This window comes from Gallus gallus, chromosome 12 (assembly GCF_016699485.2).
Source record: "Gallus gallus isolate bGalGal1 chromosome 12, bGalGal1.mat.broiler.GRCg7b, whole genome shotgun sequence".
NCBI classification, from domain to species: Eukaryota; Metazoa; Chordata; class Aves; order Galliformes; family Phasianidae; genus Gallus; species Gallus gallus.
This window is the reverse complement of record NC_052543.1, coordinates 14833866-14852196: the sequence shown is the minus strand read 5'-3', so window position 1 is coordinate 14852196 and position 18331 is coordinate 14833866. Positions and strand designations below refer to the sequence as shown.

The 18331-nt window shown below is 42.9% G+C and overlaps 1 protein-coding gene and 1 long non-coding RNA gene across 16 annotated transcripts in view; one reads left to right on the top strand and one right to left on the bottom strand.

Moving 5' to 3' along the window:
* Positions 1-511: 511 nt before the first annotated feature.
* Positions 512-16424, top strand: LOC107054416. The gene is made up of 5 exons (XR_001468649.4): positions 512-925; positions 3850-4091; positions 4184-4417; positions 8688-8845; positions 13731-16424. It is a non-coding gene; the product is annotated as an uncharacterized LOC107054416 (long non-coding RNA).
* Positions 11104-18331, bottom strand: part of LOC416086 (monocarboxylate transporter 2-like) — a 31835-nt gene continuing 24607 nt past the window's right edge. For 11 of the 15 annotated variants that reach the window (XM_015293259.4, XM_046900236.1, XM_015293260.4 and 8 more), the window contains 2 exons: positions 14040-14915; positions 11104-12242 (listed from right to left, as the gene is read on the bottom strand). In XM_015293259.4, coding sequence (XP_015148745.2) covers positions 11950-12242; positions 14040-14915 — 1169 coding nt within the window. In that variant the 3' untranslated portion in view covers positions 11104-11949. Of the gene's footprint in view, positions 13849-14039; positions 14916-18331 lie in introns of all 15 variants that reach the window. The other 4 variants (XM_040646410.2, XM_046900239.1, XM_025154569.3 and 1 more) reach the window with 3 other exon arrangements.

Genomic DNA, 18331 nt, shown 5'->3' with positions numbered 1-18331 from the left:
AACAGCTGAAGGAGCTCAGTTCCCCCTGAAATGCTGTTCCATTTCAAATTCAGTGCAGACAGCCCAAAGGATTCCAAAATCACTCAGGAGGAACAGACAGAGACGCATAGCGGCACACACAGTGTGACTGTGCGAGCTTTGCTTGCTCGGGAATATAGGCTAAAAAATAATAAAATGCAGAAGCCTTGTTATTATCACAGCTGAACAGTCCTTTCTGACATATTCTATTAAGTCGCTTCTGTTTCACTCAGTTTTTGCATTACCAGCACTCCTTTCTGAGAATGACCTTTTCCATACCAGGCTTTCTAAAGCTATTGCCATTCTTCATTTAGAAATTTGCTACAGTGCGTTTGCAGAAACCACAGATTTTTATATTATTATTATTTTTAATTCTGATGAATCTTCCCTGATGAGGAGAAAGGAACAAAGAATTATGCTGCTGACCTTTAGATATATCTATCTATACATATATATATATAACAGGATCTTTTTCCAGGCTGAAAATCATACCACTGACTGTAAGTAGGAGTAGTTCTTCCCATTCTGTGTCAGTGAGTTTATTTAAATGTTTCCTAAGCACAGCTGTAGTGGTGTTTATAGCACAGCGTGGTTTGTGGGGAAAGCTCACTTTCTCATCCCATTTAAAAAGTAACTGAGAAATGGAAAGATTATTAAAACATTTAAAGAAAAGGGAGATGTTAATAGAGGAAAGTGCTGAGGGAATCGTCATCCTGTGTTCTGATGAGACAACAAAATACCTCATTTATTAGCATTATATCAGTTGTTTTGCAGGTTTTGGGGTACAACTCAGACCTCCTATCTCATGGGCAGCTCAGCTGTTTTCCCATGGAGCAGGAAAAGGAGGTGGTGGATTAATTGCTGCTGTACTGTACCTGGACCAGCACAGCCCTGCAAAGCACAGAAGGTAAATAACTTTTAGCCTGACCTCTCACTGTATGCAAGATTTGTTTGGCTGCATGTTCATGAAATACACGTTCCATGCAGTCTTATTGCCTGCTCTGGTAGTGTTACTTATTAGTTAGGTCAGGGGACTTTGTTGGTGTTGGATATTTGCTGCATAAAGAAAGCTACCGAACTGTAACCATCACTGAAGGAGTTGTTCCAGCCACTCTATCACTTATTCAAGCCATCCTACCCTTCAGTGGAGTACCCGAGCCTTGGTAACTGCACCTGGTGCTCTGAGCAATGATGCTTATTAGTGCTTTGTGATCCCACAGTAGACGCCTAAGATAGATGGATGAAACCATGGAGCTCAAATTGCTCCTCCAGCAGCCCAACCCAAGTGCACCCCTTCCCTGCACCTGTAAGGTCCCTGTGGGAGCAGAGCTGGTCTGGTGACGGTGACATTCAGACGTCATGTTGTGGGTGCAGCAAGGAGCTCGTGCACAACTTTCTTTACAGCACTGGCTCCTGGAAGGCTCTCTTTGAGCTGTTGCAGTGTCAGCTGTGTCAGGGATACAGTTTCTGATAGCTGCATGCAAGGTGGGGAAAGATCACCATAAACCACTGCTTTTTTCTCTTGTGGGGTGATGGTTTCCCCTCTCTCAGCATCCAGCTGGCATCTCACAGCATTGAGCAGACTTGAGCCATCAGGTTCAGCTCTTCTATAGAGCTGAATAATCTTCAGTATTCTGTGTTTAAACGTGTCTAGGAGAGGCTTACTTTGTGCCACAGCCCATTCCTGCGCCACGGTTCCCACTGATTGCAGCACTCAGTTGCAGAGCAGCTGCTGTTGGAGCTAGAACTAACTGAGGGCTTTTTCCCAGCCACAGAGCAGAGCAGTGGCATCAATAAGCCCCATCAACTTCTGCACCAGGCAGGTGCATGGCAGGAGTGCTCAGCTCTGGCTGCCAAGTGTTTGGGCTGGTTTGAGACAACCCCCTTTCGTTGGCCCATTTTGTTCCATCCAGTAAGTAACAGTGAATCCCCCAAGGATGGGACACTTAGACTTACTTCTGTTTGCTCAGAGCACATCAGTCTGTTGTTCTTCCTGGCTAATCAGATAGAGCGGAAACTAAAGCAGTCTCCCTTTGCTGTGCCGTTTTATTCTATACATAATCACTGCTGCTCGTTTGCCTCTAAATAGCTGCATAAATACACATTAAATGCAGTGGCATCTCTTTGGGGACTCGCTCCAGGGCTTCCTGGTTATTTTCTCTCTTGGAAAGAGATGAGGTTCTCAGATACTGCCATGTTTCCTTCAAAACCCTCTGTGCATGTGGCAGTGGATATAATCATGCTGGGCCCACGCTTCTCCCCTGCAGTCACAGGGGTTGTGGTGACATTAAGTGAATGCATAAGAATACCATGTGCCCACGTGCCATGTGCGGAGGGAGAAATAAGCTCTCAGTCTGGGCAGTGATGACAGCTTTTTTCAACCAACACTTCTTGCCTTCTTGCACCGTTCCCACCCTGTTTTATCTGTGCTCTTTCTTCCCACCCTGTTGCTGACTCCCAGGTCTCATTTTGTAGGGAGCTTGTGGGGTTAGAGGCCGATGACCTGCTCCTCATCTTGCTCTGGTTTTCATCGCCCATGTGCTGCCACTGTTCACTGTGGAGCTAATGGGCAGACATCAGCATTTGGGGCTTTAAATCTTGATGGAAATATAGGTGCCAGGATCTGAATTTCTTGCCAGCTGATCTTTACCTTTCCGGCAGCAAAACAGCCTTTTGGTGCTGTGTACACCAACCATCAGCTCTGGAAAACCACGATAACTAAAGGCTCAGCAGAATTCATGGAAAAAAGTTAATACTGAATGTATTTCTATGCTTTCTGAAGTAATTTCCCAGAGATGAGCAGGAGGAGGAAATTTTCCAGCACCTGAGGAGAGGGACTTTCTAATTCACCCATTTGGGTTCTTGGCCACCATCGTTTCCAGGGCAGTGCCAACCTTGCAGGGACCCCCAAAGAGCTGCTGCATCAGGTAACACTCTCAGAGCAGGAGGATGCTGAGCCCACGTCTGACCTCAGGTCCCGCTGGTGCTCTTCGTTTAGGAAGAGGATCCCAGTCATTAGTAAAGCACTGGGACAAATCCTGAGGGGGAACACCTGGGACAAACTTAAAAGTGAGGTCCTGTGGCAGAAATGAAGACGGAGCCCAGCTCCTGGTGCACCACATCCTTTTGTGTTCTGCATTTTCCTGTCTATGTGATAATTTGTCATTGCTGCCTCCTGGGCGGGCAGTGGGTTGGGGTGGCAGTGCCACTGTAGGCAAAGGAGAAGTATATTTTGCTGTTCTGTTTCTGCTCCCCTTCCCAGATTTGCATGTAGCTGAGGTTAATGTAATACCTAAGGATGTAGCACAGTGATAGTGATCGTCTGCAGATCATAGCAGTGATCTGACAGCCGATAGGAGTTCTGGGGAGAAAAGAAACCTAAGAGATTATAACAGAGCACCGTTCTGAAAATGAGCAAAACCAAAGTAGAGAGTCTGGGGAAAGAGCAGGAGAAAAAACACACAGTTTCTCTACCAGGAAACGTATCTCTTTTACTGTCAGCTAACGAACGACGACCCAGTTGAAAAGGGGGGAAAAGCAAAGGGGAATCTGAAAGTGCCCTGCAAAGAGCGTGCGCATCCAGAGGTAAAATAACCGCAGGCAGAAGCAAGGAGGAGAAGAGCGGGGCAAGGCTGCCCTCTAGCGGCCACGCTGAGCTCCCACCGCACCTCCGCTTGGTGCGCACAGCGGGGCTGTTGTTTGCGGGGCTGTTTGCGGGCTGCCCGCTCCTGGGCTGCGGCTGAGAGCAGGGTGGCAATTTGGTCCTGAATGATTGATTGCTTTGGTTGGTTTCGGCCTCTGAATGATTTTTTTTTTCTTTTTCTTCCCCAGCTACAGTATCACCTTTCTTTGATTAAAGAAGATGTGACGAAGATTCCTTCAAACCGACCTACCATAGTCCATTCAAGAGAGTTTTGCATATCCCATTGGGAGTGTTTGTCATTGTACAGCTAACAGCGCGTGCTGAGGGATGTGGGAATTCAGAGGAAGGGTGGCTTTGTTCTGTCTCTCTGTGTCCGGTGCTGGTTTAATCCTCCTCCCACTTACCTCACCACTAAGATCCCCTTTTGTAGGTGAGTGTCATCTCATATTATGCTTTCGTTCCAGAAAAGCTGCCTTTTCCTGCCTCTTGCTGACATCTTTCCTATTTATTTTTTTTTCCTAGAGCAACAACCCTTAAGTGTTAACCACTCATCTCAGCCCTTCCAGATGAAGCCTGTGTGTCATGAAGCTGGAGACATTCAGATGCCCATTTGGATAGATCTTCAGCCTGGTCCACACCCCCTCTCCAGCAACACAAGTTCTGCGTGTCCTGACGCCACTGTTCAGCCCTGCACACAGAAGAAGAGCCTTTTCCTGAGCGTTGCTGAGGAATCTTCACTTCATACAGTTGTTACAGGTGATGAACGCACGCTTTGATACGCTCTTCTGCTTTTCTAGCTCTGCTTTTTCACACATGCTCACACATCTGCATTTTCTACGTGTTGCCCAGAGCTGCCCTTCAAATCAGGTGCATAGGAGCTGTGGCCCAGCAGCTTGTCCTCTTGTGCAGAACCCCTGAACCCACGCTGCACACATTGCAGAATGCAGGACCTCACCTCTGTGTGGAGGGGAAGGCCCTACCCATTTGCACCCGCTGTCATTGCTCATAGGTAATGGCTCCTGCTGAATGAGCCCCAGCACATCTCTCCAAACAGTGTTGAACTGCCTCCAGGCTCAGGGGTACACCACATTTAGATGCCTTGAACATGTTTCCATCTCTATTTTTATGCATTAAGATCAATTTCATGAACTTTGCTAGGTAAGGTGATTGCCATCAGCAGGAAGAATGTAGTAAATTAATTATAGATGTGTGTTAAATTACTTTCATTACCACCTTCAGTTCTGGGAGAGAATCATGTGAGCAGGATGACTGATGAAACAGTGTTTTTACACATTCCCCCAGTAATGGGTATTTTTACCTGACTGCCACTGTTGTTTCTCAGTTCAGAGAAGCTGGAATTACACGTTAAAGGAAATGGAGGTTCAGTTTAAAATTAACGTCTAAATATTGCCAAATAGCTGTGGCTAAGGCAGGAAAGCAAACTGTCTGTTCAGGGTCTTCTATAGACATCCCACAATGATGTACAGAGGTGGGCTGAGGGAGGATTCAACCTTTCTACCATCAGACACGTCCAGCTACCAGAGGAGAGAGCCCCTCGTGTTTGGGGTGTTCCTTCTACACACTGTCAAAGACATCACAGCCAAACTAAAAGTCAACACATGTGGAAAGTTATTTTCCATATTCACCTTACAACAACCTTGGTGCAGGGTATTTTCCAGGGATTAATGACCAGGCCAGTTTAATGGCTCTCTGCTGAACTTCAGGCTATCAACTTTTCACAGCCTATCATTAATCCCTGGAAAATATCTAGGTTCATGATAGATACGGGTGAAAAATAATACACCGTGTGAAGGTAAGTATATTGCTAGTATTTCATCATGTGCTGGCCATAATTACTAACTTTAGATACACTTCAGAATGTAGGTAAATTAGCTACAGCTTAGTTACACTGTAATTACAAAGCTACTTCACTGCACATCTATTTATACAGTGTGTAATTACCATCTTCTCCAGCTGAAAGTCGAAATCATGGTATAATTGTCCTTTGTGTTTTGTACTGCAGTGTGCTACACAACGCTGTATTTTGAAGCGTGTCTTTGACAGGTAGGTCAGAGGACACGCGTTGCTGAGTAAATGAAGTCAGTGTGGTTCTAGGCACAACATTAATGATCTTTTCTGTTAGGAAAAAAAAAACAAACAACGGGCAATAGTTTGCTAATAATAAGGAAAAGAGGAAAAGATAAGCCTAAACTGTAGGGATGTTATCCAAAATGTTGAGCTCAGCGATAGGATGACACTCACATTCTATGTGGGATTTTCTAAGCAATCCCATTGGCAGAGGTGTTCAAATGGAGACTTTTCTCCAGAGGAGTGGTATTTCTTCTGTTTAAGTATCATAGTAGAGATGATGTTTGCACTCTGTGTAGAAGACCCACATGGCTATAGCCCACCCTCCAAGGCAGCACGGAGGTTTTGCATCTGGTCTTAATTAATCAGCACAGTCTTCCTTGTTAATTTCTTGGATGAGATATGAGGTCTCGTTCATCTTTCCAGTATCAACTCATGAGGTCTTCTGTCAGACAGACCCCTGATAGGCTTTCTGGAGAGCACAACACCTCATGCAGGAACGTGTGCTTGAAAATCCTTCCACATAATTACCCACTGCAGCGTTAAGTTGACTTTTAGGAGTAATGCTAATAGATTTCAAAAGAGTAAGCACAAAGGGAAATCGCAAATCACCCCCCAAGTCATTAGCTAGGGATGGTTATCATGTTGTTACCCTGGTTGGAAGAGAGGGAAGGAGGTGATCAAGAAACACGGAGAACATGTTTCTTGATGGAGAACCAAGAAACATGGTTGTACTTAGGGTCATGGTTTAGTGGGCAGTATTGGTAGGTGGACAGTTGAATTAGATGAATTGAGAGGTCTTTTCCAAACGTCATGGTTCTATGAAGGGAGGGCCCAGCCACGGAGATCCCTCTTGCCTCCACTTTTATGCAACCCCACTGTCTTTTAACACATCCGTCCTCACATCACTGGGGAATGCAGCCCCTCAGTGCAAGGCTTCAGCTTGTGGGTTTTCCCTCTGGTGTGTCTGAGACTGGGATGTGGGTGCATGCATCTGCACATACAGTAGGGACCATCTTGGAAGCTTGAAGCACACCAGAGTTCCTTCCCTGCTCTGACTCTGCAGGAGCAGGCCTGCTGTGGTTTCCATTAGGCTTGTGCAAGTGCCAGAAAGAAAAGAAAAAAGAAAAAAAAAACACCAGAAAAACAGGGTAGTCTGCTGGGAAGTTAATTAGACTTGGCAAGTTTGCTCAACAAGCACTTATTATATGTAGTAGCAATGGGTGATAGGTTGAGTCTGCGGTTGTTTCACTTAATAATGCATGGATCTTCCTAGATATCCTAAGGATCTCTGTCTGGAGTCATGTTTGTGATCAGATGGCATAACTAATGGCCGAGGCTGATTACATGCTGATTAAAAACTACTTAAGAATCTCATCTGTCCAGGAAGGGGATAAAAAGGCCTGCAGTACAAGGGAAGTGCTTGTCCCTATATATCTCACTGCAGTGGTATTAGTGCATCAGCTGCTAACAGCGGGCATAGATCGACTCTGCTTTACACATCAAAGGGAATGCGGGATGCAAAAGGAGGCTGATGTGTCTGAGCTCAGTCAGAATTAGACCTGGAATGACCAGAATTAGACCTCTGGTGGATTAATACTTCTGATGAATGAATATCTTCCCTTCCTTAGAAACAGATGAATTTAACCAGGAAAGCATAGAAGCGATGTTGGGTGGTAGGTGGACGGTTGGGCTAGATGATCTTAGAGCTCTTTTGTGATTCTAAAATCTGCTGGGTGTGTGTGCCTCATTTGGGCAGAAGTAAAATAGAGCTGCATTCACCAAAAGACTTTAAAAAATATGCAGGCCTGCCGGGACCTCCCCTAACCTTTCCCACATCAGTGGCTGGGACGCTAATTCAGCTAAATGCAAACTTCTGGAGAGATTTTAGTAAGCCTTAAAGGGTCCTTTGTGTACAAAAACAGCAGAGCTGAGGCATCTGGGACAGCTATGGATGCTTATGGCCAAATATCTGCCACCGACTTTCCTATATTTTCATACAATTGGTCTTTCAAACTCAAGGATGGCTTGCAACTCTTTCTTTACTGAGATTATAGTGTTTCAAAAATGCCAAAATAGGGGGAAATGAGCTTTTGGAAATGTAGTATGCTGTGACAGCCACAATCAGTGTGAAGTGACCGTGTCCAGGTGAGGTGTTCTGTGAGAGAATAAAGGACAGGAGAGCAAAGAGGAAGTATTTTCAGTTCAAAATTATAATTAGCAGTAGCACTGGGGAAATGTGGAGTATGTTTCAAAAAGCAGCAATATATAAAGAAGTAAATACCATTTTAAGAATTGGATTTTTCAACAACGTCCAAATCTACTTCATTTTTAAGAAATGTAAATATGGTTTTATATATATATATATATATATATATATATATGTAATATATTATATATGGTGTATATATATGGTTATATATATATATATATATTCATTTTTATCTTTTCTATATACATGTATATAAATTAATATATATATATTCACATATATATGTATATAAGTGCAGCAGTACTTCAGTAAGTACCAAAACTGATGGCAGATGAAGTCTTTGTTTCACAGCTGTATTGCTGCTGTGGGAAGCTCTGCTGACAGTTATGAATGTCAGTCATCAAAACACTCTCACGTGGTTCTGATAAGTCTAAATAATACTCCTTTATAGTCAGTGTCACTGTCGCTGTGGAGGGCATGAAAGTCATCTTTTAAATTCGTTCCTCAATAAAATCTGAATGCTCCTGTATTGTCTACCAGGCATTTTCTGAACGCAGTCAAATAAATTTGGTGTCAGCTGCCATGGGAACTGTCCTGAATAATCTCATGTAGAATAACACAGTTCCATACTTCAAACACATCTATATGGTAGCTAACCTGGAGATTCGTAGCAGGGTTTTGTGTGCTAAATTAATGCTTCATTTTTATTTTTTTTTTTACTTTGAGGCTGTGCTGAGCGCTGTGTTGCTGCCTGGTCTGTTGGTTGTGGGGAACAATGGCTCAGCATCGCAGACAGGTTCTTGTAGAAGCTCTGGCAACCCTGGGAACAACATTCACACCTCTCAACTTGCTTACACTGGTGCTTTCCTGGCCTCAGGATGCGTGTAAGTACACTGTGTCCTGTCCAATTTGCCTCCCAAGTCACTACATTAGGTGCACAGGCAGCTTCTACTCCTTCACAAGAGCTCTTTTTAATGGATATTTTATATCACAACAAACATTTTTAATAACTGAAAAATGTTCTTATTAAAACTGGAGAGTTTTCCAAGCCTGGATTGCCTCTTAAACCTGCAAGGCATTGAATCCAAGGGATTTGATTCAGCAAAGCGTTTCTGGAGCTACTCACATGCTTAAAAGTACACAGTTATTTGGCATCGCTTTGCTGAATTGATCAGCAATATGTTGTGATCTGAAGTTTGAACCCACAGTGGGAACAGGAGACAGGGTGACAGGGAATAGGCAGGCAACCAACCTGAAAAACAGCCTTCATCTCCAAAATTGCATTAAGATAGTCTGACTTCCTATGTGATAAGGAGTACTTGTTTCTATGACAAGAGGCTTGAGTGGGTTAAATGAAGTAGATGCTTAATATAAAAGACTTTGGAAGCCATAAAGCACTGGTTATTCAACACAGCATTTTTCTGTTCCTGGGGACAAGTTAACAAAGGTGTATCTCTTCCAGAGGATTTTCAAAGATAGCTAAACAAACAAACAAACAAAGCCTTTCTATTAGAGGTGTTATCTGTTTCAGCAATGTTCTATGACCTAAAAAGCTTACTTTAGACGAAGAGCCTTAGCAGTAGCTCCTGCAGTAAGGAGAGTGGAGGATCTGGGTCGTTGTTCCTTGAATTAATTGATGTGACCTGGTGGGAAGATATGAAAATAATCTTGTCAAATCCTCACCAGCTCATTCTCAGCTACTTTCAGACTTACTATGGGTTCCTGCATAAGGAGGTGTGAGTCAGGCTGGCTGGAGTCACTGAAAATATCAGAATGTCTGAGAAACAGTGTTGTAAGGAGTTCCTGATGCAAGCCCTGGGATAAGAGGCTGCAAATCAGAGTTGTATTACCATTTACATGGGGCTCTGGCTAGAGACCCTGCAAGGATAAAATACTTACCTAACAGAAAGACAGAGTTGCCCTATGGATTATAATGAATAAATGTCAAATCATTTCTTTTTTTTTAGAAGAGATTTATTAAGCATATGAAAGCATCCAGAAGGTACATTAGAAAATGTTCAGGATCTCCTATTAACACCTTTCTTACTGAACAGCCATACAACATATTTGATAGAAATAAGGGATATTAAAAATACAGCAACAAAATGCTAAATACATTGTACAAATTCTGTTTTTTTCCAAGAAATGCAATATAAGGAATAAATTCAAGTCCTACTGCTGCCAATAGGTAAAGACCATTATTCTTCAGTGGAACAAAAGGTTTCACTGTACAACTTTTCTATGAGATATGAACAATCTACATTTAAGAGGACAGTGTATCTATGGAAAGATTTTTACAGGTCATTCTTCATAGCATGTATATAAGTGATAATTAAATACAGTTCTTGGGTGATAAAGACATGGGGAAAAAAAGAAATTTGATCACATACGGGTTCCACTGAAGCAAAGAAAGGTGATCGCTGCTCTATGGACAGCTGTTACCTTCAGGGTTGGGTCATCTGCTTCCGCAGTCTTTGTTTCTACCTGGACACTTGGAGCTGAACTCAAAAAGACATGATTTAACTAGAGGATGCCATGCTGGCCATCCATAGCTCTCAGGCAATGGCTGCTTATTACAAAGTATATCAGTGCTTGCTGTCAGAACCCAGATCAACATTATCACCAGCAGAGGAGAGATTCCTATGTGGACTTGTCTCTACTTCTGCAACACTGACCCAGGGAAGCAGTATTTCTTGCAGCAGAATAGCATGAGGCCATCAGGTATTGCAGCACCAGCAGTGGGATGGTGACTAGCTGGGGAGGAGGCAGCTGTGTTCAGATTCCCTCCAGGATGGATGCACAAAGTTCCAGCTCTAAGACAGTGTTTTAAATCATTAAGCTTAAATAGCACAATGCACAAAGGAGGCAGGCAGTGGTTTAATACACACTTGCTGGTATTTTCTATTTTCCAGCAGTAGGATGCCTGTACTCAGCTGGCAGGCTGTCAGCTCCCCTCCTCAGCTGCTGATTGCTTTCTTCTGTACGTGGCCAAGGCTCTTGACTCAGGGCAATGGATCCCATTTCAGCTGTAGCACGTCTAAGCTTTATTCACTGACTTGATGCCCATAGCTTCTCAGTATTTCATTTGTACAATTAACTAGTTGTAATTACTGCTTCACCAGGGTGCTGTAAAAAAACTAAGAACTGTAAGGCACTTAGATATTGGTTAGTAATATCTGATCTCGTAGGAGGGAAAAAAAAAAAACCCACAAAACCCTGAACAAAGTTTAAGCAATTTAAGTTTCTGCCCAGCACAGAAAAATGACCTAGAATAAGGACTCCTGCAGCAAGTTAGCTTGGTGTACTCCCCCTGAAAAAAATGCCATTTTGCTAAGTGCAGAGGTCCCTGAGAAAGTCCATGGTCAAGCTACCATGAGCCACCCCAAGTCAGCTCCTTCCTAGCATGCTCTGGCCACAGGGACAGGCTGCTTTGCTGCCAGCACAGGCACAAACTGCCCTTGTGTTTTCAGTTGGCTCTAACTCATGTAGTTAAGATGAGCATATGGTCTATTTTCTTTTTCCATGAGATAGAGGTGGTACCAAATTCCTGGGATAATCGTGATGCTGCAATCAAAGAGTCAAAGTGTTCGGACTGCGTGGTGAGCAGATCCAGCCACCACAGTGCTCAATGCAAAGCCCATACAAGCCAGTGGAAGGGCTCAGCATTGACCCTGATGGTCATTGCCCTTTTCACCAAACAGAGCTATAGTACTGGGAATAATAGTAGGGCAGTGGTTACAGGCCCTCTGGAAAATGGGAAATGTCTGAAGAAAACTGGTTCAGATCCTTTGGTACGTGGATGGATACTGCTCTGTGTGTCCCAGCACTTTATAAGAAACTAAATTTGTTTCTGTTCCAGTCTTCTCTTAAGACAAAGAAAACACATGGCAAAGTACAGGGCAAAATTTAAAAATCTGGTGTGATTTCACAGCTAGTGCCAACATAAGCAACAGGGAGGTAATTCCCTCTTCAGCCCCTGAGAACAGGTTTAAACTTCATTTGTGCCATTTGCTTCTTTCTTTAGTCCTTCTTGTTCCTCTCTCAGAGGTTCCAACTCAGGTCCATCCTGTACGTGTTCTTTGTTCCAGTTATTTCTGCCTTCATTTTCTGTCCTTACAGGTTTAGTATCCTCTTCTTTTGCCTTTCTTTTCTTCTCCTCCTTGGCAAGCATACGGTAATTATAGTAGTTCATGATGAACAGGAATGTTCCTGCCAGGACCATCACAGCCCCACATTTAATGAACATATATTTATAGTCCCCAAAGGTATCAATAAGTGTTCCTGTAAAAGACATATTAAAAAAGAAAGAAACTTTAGAGATGAAGGAAGGACTATCGTGTTATCAGTTCCTATCTATAAAGGGACACCCTTGTGGCTTTAGGATAAAATAAAACATTCTCTGTACTTCTGATCTCTTCCCCAAGCGCTCTGATCCCACAAATACTTCACACGTGCTCCACTTTACAGCCTGGGGGTAGTTAACGTTGATGTGGGTAACACTACCAGAAGTTTGTATAATAAAGTGGAACGGGATAGTGGCAGCTTTCTGAAAGCTCTGTGTGAGATGGCACCTAGCCACTGGGTCTGGTCTCAGAGTAGTGACAAACACCCATCAATGTTCTACCACGGGTCATTCTCCAGCACTGGAGGGGACTCAGCCTTTGGTCACAGCCGCCCTTTCTGCATTTCTACCTGTGATCTGAGGATGAAAGTGCACCGTGTGGAACTGGAAAACATTAGTTCTGGGGAAAGCAAAGATGATGCTTTCAGTGTCAGATAATTTCAATGCCAAGACAAATGTGACAGGTTCCTTTGAAAGGTTAATGCCTCTGTTATGGAGTAACAGAGTAATTGAAGGGAGACGGCTTAATTGAAATGTCAGTGTTCTCCATTATGTCAAAATGTAATGCAAATCTTATTGGGATTATGATCCTAAGCATTAATTCCCACTTACTGGAGCATCACAGACCATTCGTAACATCCCAGATCCTGATTAAAGAAAGACCCACTCCTAACCTGACATTCATAGTGCAGATAGACCTCCTTGAAACTGGCTCATCATCCATTAGCTCTCTGACTTTTTGGAATGTGTTCTCCTCCTTAAAGTGAGGGATCTTAATTACTTCCTGACTGACCCTTAATGTGAAAAGCTGATGATTAATTATCCCACTGCATAACACTAACAAGGGATTTTGTGGCCACCACATACATTTCTTGATCACAAAAAAGAGTAACTTTCAACTGTTTTTGGTCCCTAGTTCTTCCTGAATCACTCTTAGATGTCTTCATACACTGTTTTCAATGCACAGTGTATTTCATGTGGGTGGTGAAACATCAACTAAATGTTAATTGCAATTTTTTTTCCTTTCCTGCTAATCAGGATGACCTAGAGGTCTCCTAAATAGGTTTCAGTGAGAGTTTTAATGAGTAGAGTATTGGAAAGTACAACAGTAGGATAGCCTACCTCTTTTCCATTGAGAATAAGATAAAGCCATAAAACACTCTGGGAACAATTTACTTAGTTCACTGAAGCAGAACCCTGCAGTAAGTTATTAAAATGCCAAAGAACCAATAAATTTGCTGCTTATTAAAGTAGCAGGGAAAACCCTACAAAACTAATATCACTGATTATTACATAGAACTGCTGTAGCCTCATTAGCAGTCTTTGGTCATTAAGTTATTTTTCCACATAGAAAATTATGCAGCCCAGAAAATGGTCATTTTTAAATTGTATTTTCTTTGTTTGTCATTAATTAATGAATCTCTAAGACAACAAGAGGATACAGCTGCTTCTGTCACACTGGATGAGCCACATGGTAATATGAAGAACTGAATGGCTCTGCGAGACGTGTCATCACTCCCCAAACTGTTGACTTCAGCTCCAGTACTACACAGAAAGGAGTGGAGGAGAATTACTGGATGAGACACCAAAGGTTACCAGCAGAAGAAAGGTGGGTGGGAAAAAGAGAAAAAAAACGTTTTGAATCACTTCTTACAAACTATGCTGACAAGAGGTTACATAAAACCACTATGAGGGAGCAACTAGCCAGTGAAAGCAGGAGGAGGAAGGACACTCACCTCCAATGGGTGGTCCCAGCAATATCGTGCAGCACTCCGCTATGGTGACCAAGCCAACAGCGCTTGTGAAGCGGGAAGCTCCCACAAGGTCCATGAGAGTTTCAAAAAGCATGGCACAAACCATGCCAAAGGCCAAGCCGAAAAAGACGGAGTAAATGACGAGCCCCGTGTAGCCAGAAGCCAATGGGCACAGAAGATGGCAAGTGCCGTTGAAAGCAATGGAGAAGCTGAAGAAGTATTGAATCCGTGGCCTCACCCACTTGCTGTTTGCAATGATGCCAGTGGTCGGCCTGGCAACCATATCCACAATAGCAAGAATTGAAAGGAGGAAAGCAGCTGAGTATTCATCAATGCCAATGTGCTTTGCATAGGGTGCTAGAAAAACAATGGGGGCAAAGAAGCCCAGGAACATGAGCACATTTCCAATCAGGTAAATCAAGAACCCTCTGTGCTTAAAGAGGGAAAAATCAAGGTACTTATTGACTTTTTCACAACAGTCCCTTTCTTCCTCCTCTTCTGTTTTGGTCTCCATACGGACGTTAGTGGGACTGTTCATTTCTATGACATCCTTAGTGACTTCTTCTTTTAGGACCTCCTTCCCTTCCTCAATTGACTGGGTTTTGACTGAGGCTTTGTCTGCACTGATGGGTCTGAAGAGAGCTCCAGCAACACAGCAGTGTAATAAAATTGCCCCAAGAATTAAAAAGCTGCCCCTCCAGCCGTAATTGTCAAAAAGGAACTGGTTGAGAGGAGCCAAGGTGCAAAGCATGACGGGGCTCCCTGCCATAGCAAGGCCGTTGGCGATAGGTCTTCTCTTCAAAAAGTATCTCCCTATGATTATCACTGATGGCTGGAGGTTGAGAGCGAGTCCCAGTCCTGAAACAAAGAAAAACGGTTGAGACATGCAAAGAAAGCTTTGAGAACTGTTGTGTCTTCAAATCATTGTTCTAGGCAAATTCATGGAGAGCCAGTAGCTCTTCAGTATGAAAGCCTGGTGCTAGCCACCAGAGCACATCCTTTTCATGCAAACTGCAGCCAGCACTCCCTCCATGAATGGTGGGCACCGAATATGCCCTGAAAGGTCCCAGATGCTCCTCATTTGGTGGCGTGAGTGAGCCAGGTCTGATGCATAAGATTAAGAGGTCTGCAAGTACACAGCAAAACAGCTACTGAGGATACCAATTACACGCGAGCGTAGATTGTTTCTTCTAATTAGAATTTATTTTTATTACATTTAGATATATAAATGTTATTATAAATCTGCATTGCTAATTCAGCAATCCAGCTTCTCTTGCACAGCTAAAATCTGAAAGAAACACCAAATGCAGTGATGGCCTCAACGCTCTGTGGCTCTATTTAAGAGCACTAGCAAATGGTAATCTCTTCTTTTTACACATTTCTATGATTTGTAGTATTTCCTTACAAAATTAAATGTGCAAAACTCTGTCAAAATGACATTTTAAAATTATGCCACATATTTTTCACCCTATCATCTAGGAAAGAATGAGCCACATTATAACAAAGCAGAAATGTAATCCTTGAAGTGATTATACTGGAGAACATGAATCCTGAAAATAGGGTCATGCAGATTTTTTTCTTGTTCATTAGTCTATATAATTAGTTTGTTTAACTCTGCAGTACATAATTAGGCATATTGCTTTACAGAAGAGAATTTAGAAAGGTCAAGGTCCTCAAAATTAATTAAGAAATGCTATCATTAGTCACTGATAGAGCAGAAACCAACCAATGCAGGAGAATTTGACTGATGTTAGATAGCTTAAATTTGAACAGTTTTACAAAATTATGCTTTTTGCTAAGTCTCAGATATGTTTTTTTTTTTAATTACTTGCAAGTTTACAGCACCGAAAGAAATCAAAAAGACATCACTGAAACTTGCCTTGATAGGAAATGCATTCTCCATATGAATTTCTGGTTCTGGAGAGCCCGTGCGTTTGGTAGGTCATTAGGAAGTACAACTTATTCCTAATTTATAAGGGATGGGGTTCATACCTATAAGGAGGACTGACCCAAAAACTGTGTAGGCAAAACACAGCGTTGTGAGAGACCATAGCTGGAAGTGCTCAGAAATGGAAATTATTTTCACCCAAGAAGATACAACAGAGTAGACTAGAATCTGCTTGAAGTCCATATTCCCAGGCTGGTAGATATGTGCAAATATTGAACCGTCTTTTTGACAGAATCCTTCTTAGATCTATACCATATCGTGAGGTGAAGGAAAATCGGACTGGATGCCAGCTGCCCACTTAGCCAATAATCAACTTGAATCTTTTATTATATGAACATTAATTTGCCAGTCAGACAAATCTAATTTAATATTACATCATGGTCTTCCCATTAATTAAATTTGGAGAGTTTCAAATTGGCTGACTGGAATTTCAATTTTCTTTAACCTTTTGGCTGGCTTTAGGTGGAAATATTCATTTCCATTTTATTCCAGCTTTTTGAAACTACAGTAACTTTGCTATGATTGAAGGTGTTACTCGGATAACCACATTTTCTCCCCAAGAATATGACAGAAAGGTCTATTGGTGGTGTTGCGTGAACAGAACCAAGCCCGTGCTCCACAGAACATCCTTCCCTAGATTAAATTCATCTCCCCCAGAAGGAAGTAATGGTGCTGCACAAGTGAGATGAGTAGCTATCGATCTTGTTTTTTCCTTTATTAGTAAGGGAAGACCCTACCAGGTATTTAAATGCTCAGCCTCAAGAACTAAAACAAAGGCTCAAGTTTCATTTCTCTATGTACTTCACCCTAGATTCCATTTTATTTAATGGTGGCCCTGTTGATAGAGATTAACCTGAAATCAGACCAGTCCTTATCAGCTTGTGTTTAGCTTTGAAATCTGCTGTTTCTACCTCAGGCATGAAGAGTTATGTGCTTGAACATGTACCCAGTGTGTCCAGGCTGGCACCCATCCAAGCCCACAGCTTGCACACCCCATTTCTTTGTCTAAGTGCTACAGAGAAATAAGCGACTATTGACGAAGAGAACCTGGGTTTTACAGCACATGCAGGGAAGTGCCTCATGCAGCCCACAGCTCAGTGCTATCACAGACAGAGCTCCTTCAGAGCTGCCTCTGACAGCGATCTGACAGGAGCCTGGCCCCTGCTCTGCATACAAAAGGAAGGAGACAAAATCAAGAAAGCAAGCAAGATTGCCTTGTCTAATCCCTGTGCTGTAAACAGGCACTTCCCGCTCTGCTCCTCTGATGAGATTTCTATTAATATGCCACAGGCACAGGACTGTGGTGGAGACCTCCCAGTACCAACTGAGAGTTGTACCTCCATCCCTGAGCATTCCGGGAACACAGACCTTGACATCAGTCCAGAAAGGAGGCTGGAAAATGTGTGATGTTTACAGGCTGCTTTATAGCAAATCACCCCTGCAGAAGGCTCTCTCCTTGTACAGCAGCATGGTCTCGTGTGATGAGCAGGCAGCTTCATAATTGCCCTTGAATGCTTCCATGTTAGGCCTGACCAGCAACAGCACTTCAGGCATAATTAGAGGCATCAAGCACGTTAGCAGGATTACAAACCTCTTCCTCTCTCCGTCAAATTAATATTCCTTCCCCAGCACACACACCATGCCTGGAAATGATGGGTTATTAGCTAAGACCTCATCCATACAGCCACCCTCATATGCAGCACGCAGGAGGGAAGGCATCTCCAATGAAAAATGTGCACCTCTCTGAGGAAACATCCCAGCTCTACCAACAAGGATTTATGGTTTCCATGTGCTCATCCAGCATTAGTCAGCTTGCTAGAGGATGCTATTTTTTGGTGGGAAATAACGCAAGTGCATGCATCACTGCATTTTGAGATGGAATCCTACATGAGGATTTATTCAGTACTGTGCAGATTTGATAAAGCAATACTGGTCCATCCCAATTTGCCTTGACTGTGGCTGACTGTATGGATTTTAAAGGATGGATTCACACTTTTCACATTCAGAGAGCGGCAACACCTCATATGGGTGCACTGAGCCAGGGAATGTTCAGGTAAAGCATACACCTTGCAACCTTAAAAGCCAGTTTTGAACTACTGGGCCTATGTCTTCTACTGAAAGAGTTTCCAACATGGAGATTCATATTTCACTATAGAAAATTCAGAGGATATCTTTAATAGGAAAATATAATTGTTGTGGTTCTAATGAGTATTATTTCCAGATAAAGACTTCCTAACCTGGCACGCTGGCAAACGGCACATAAACAAAGCAACTCCCTGTAATTTCATACGTCTCACAGAGGGAAGGTAACACACTATTCCATCAG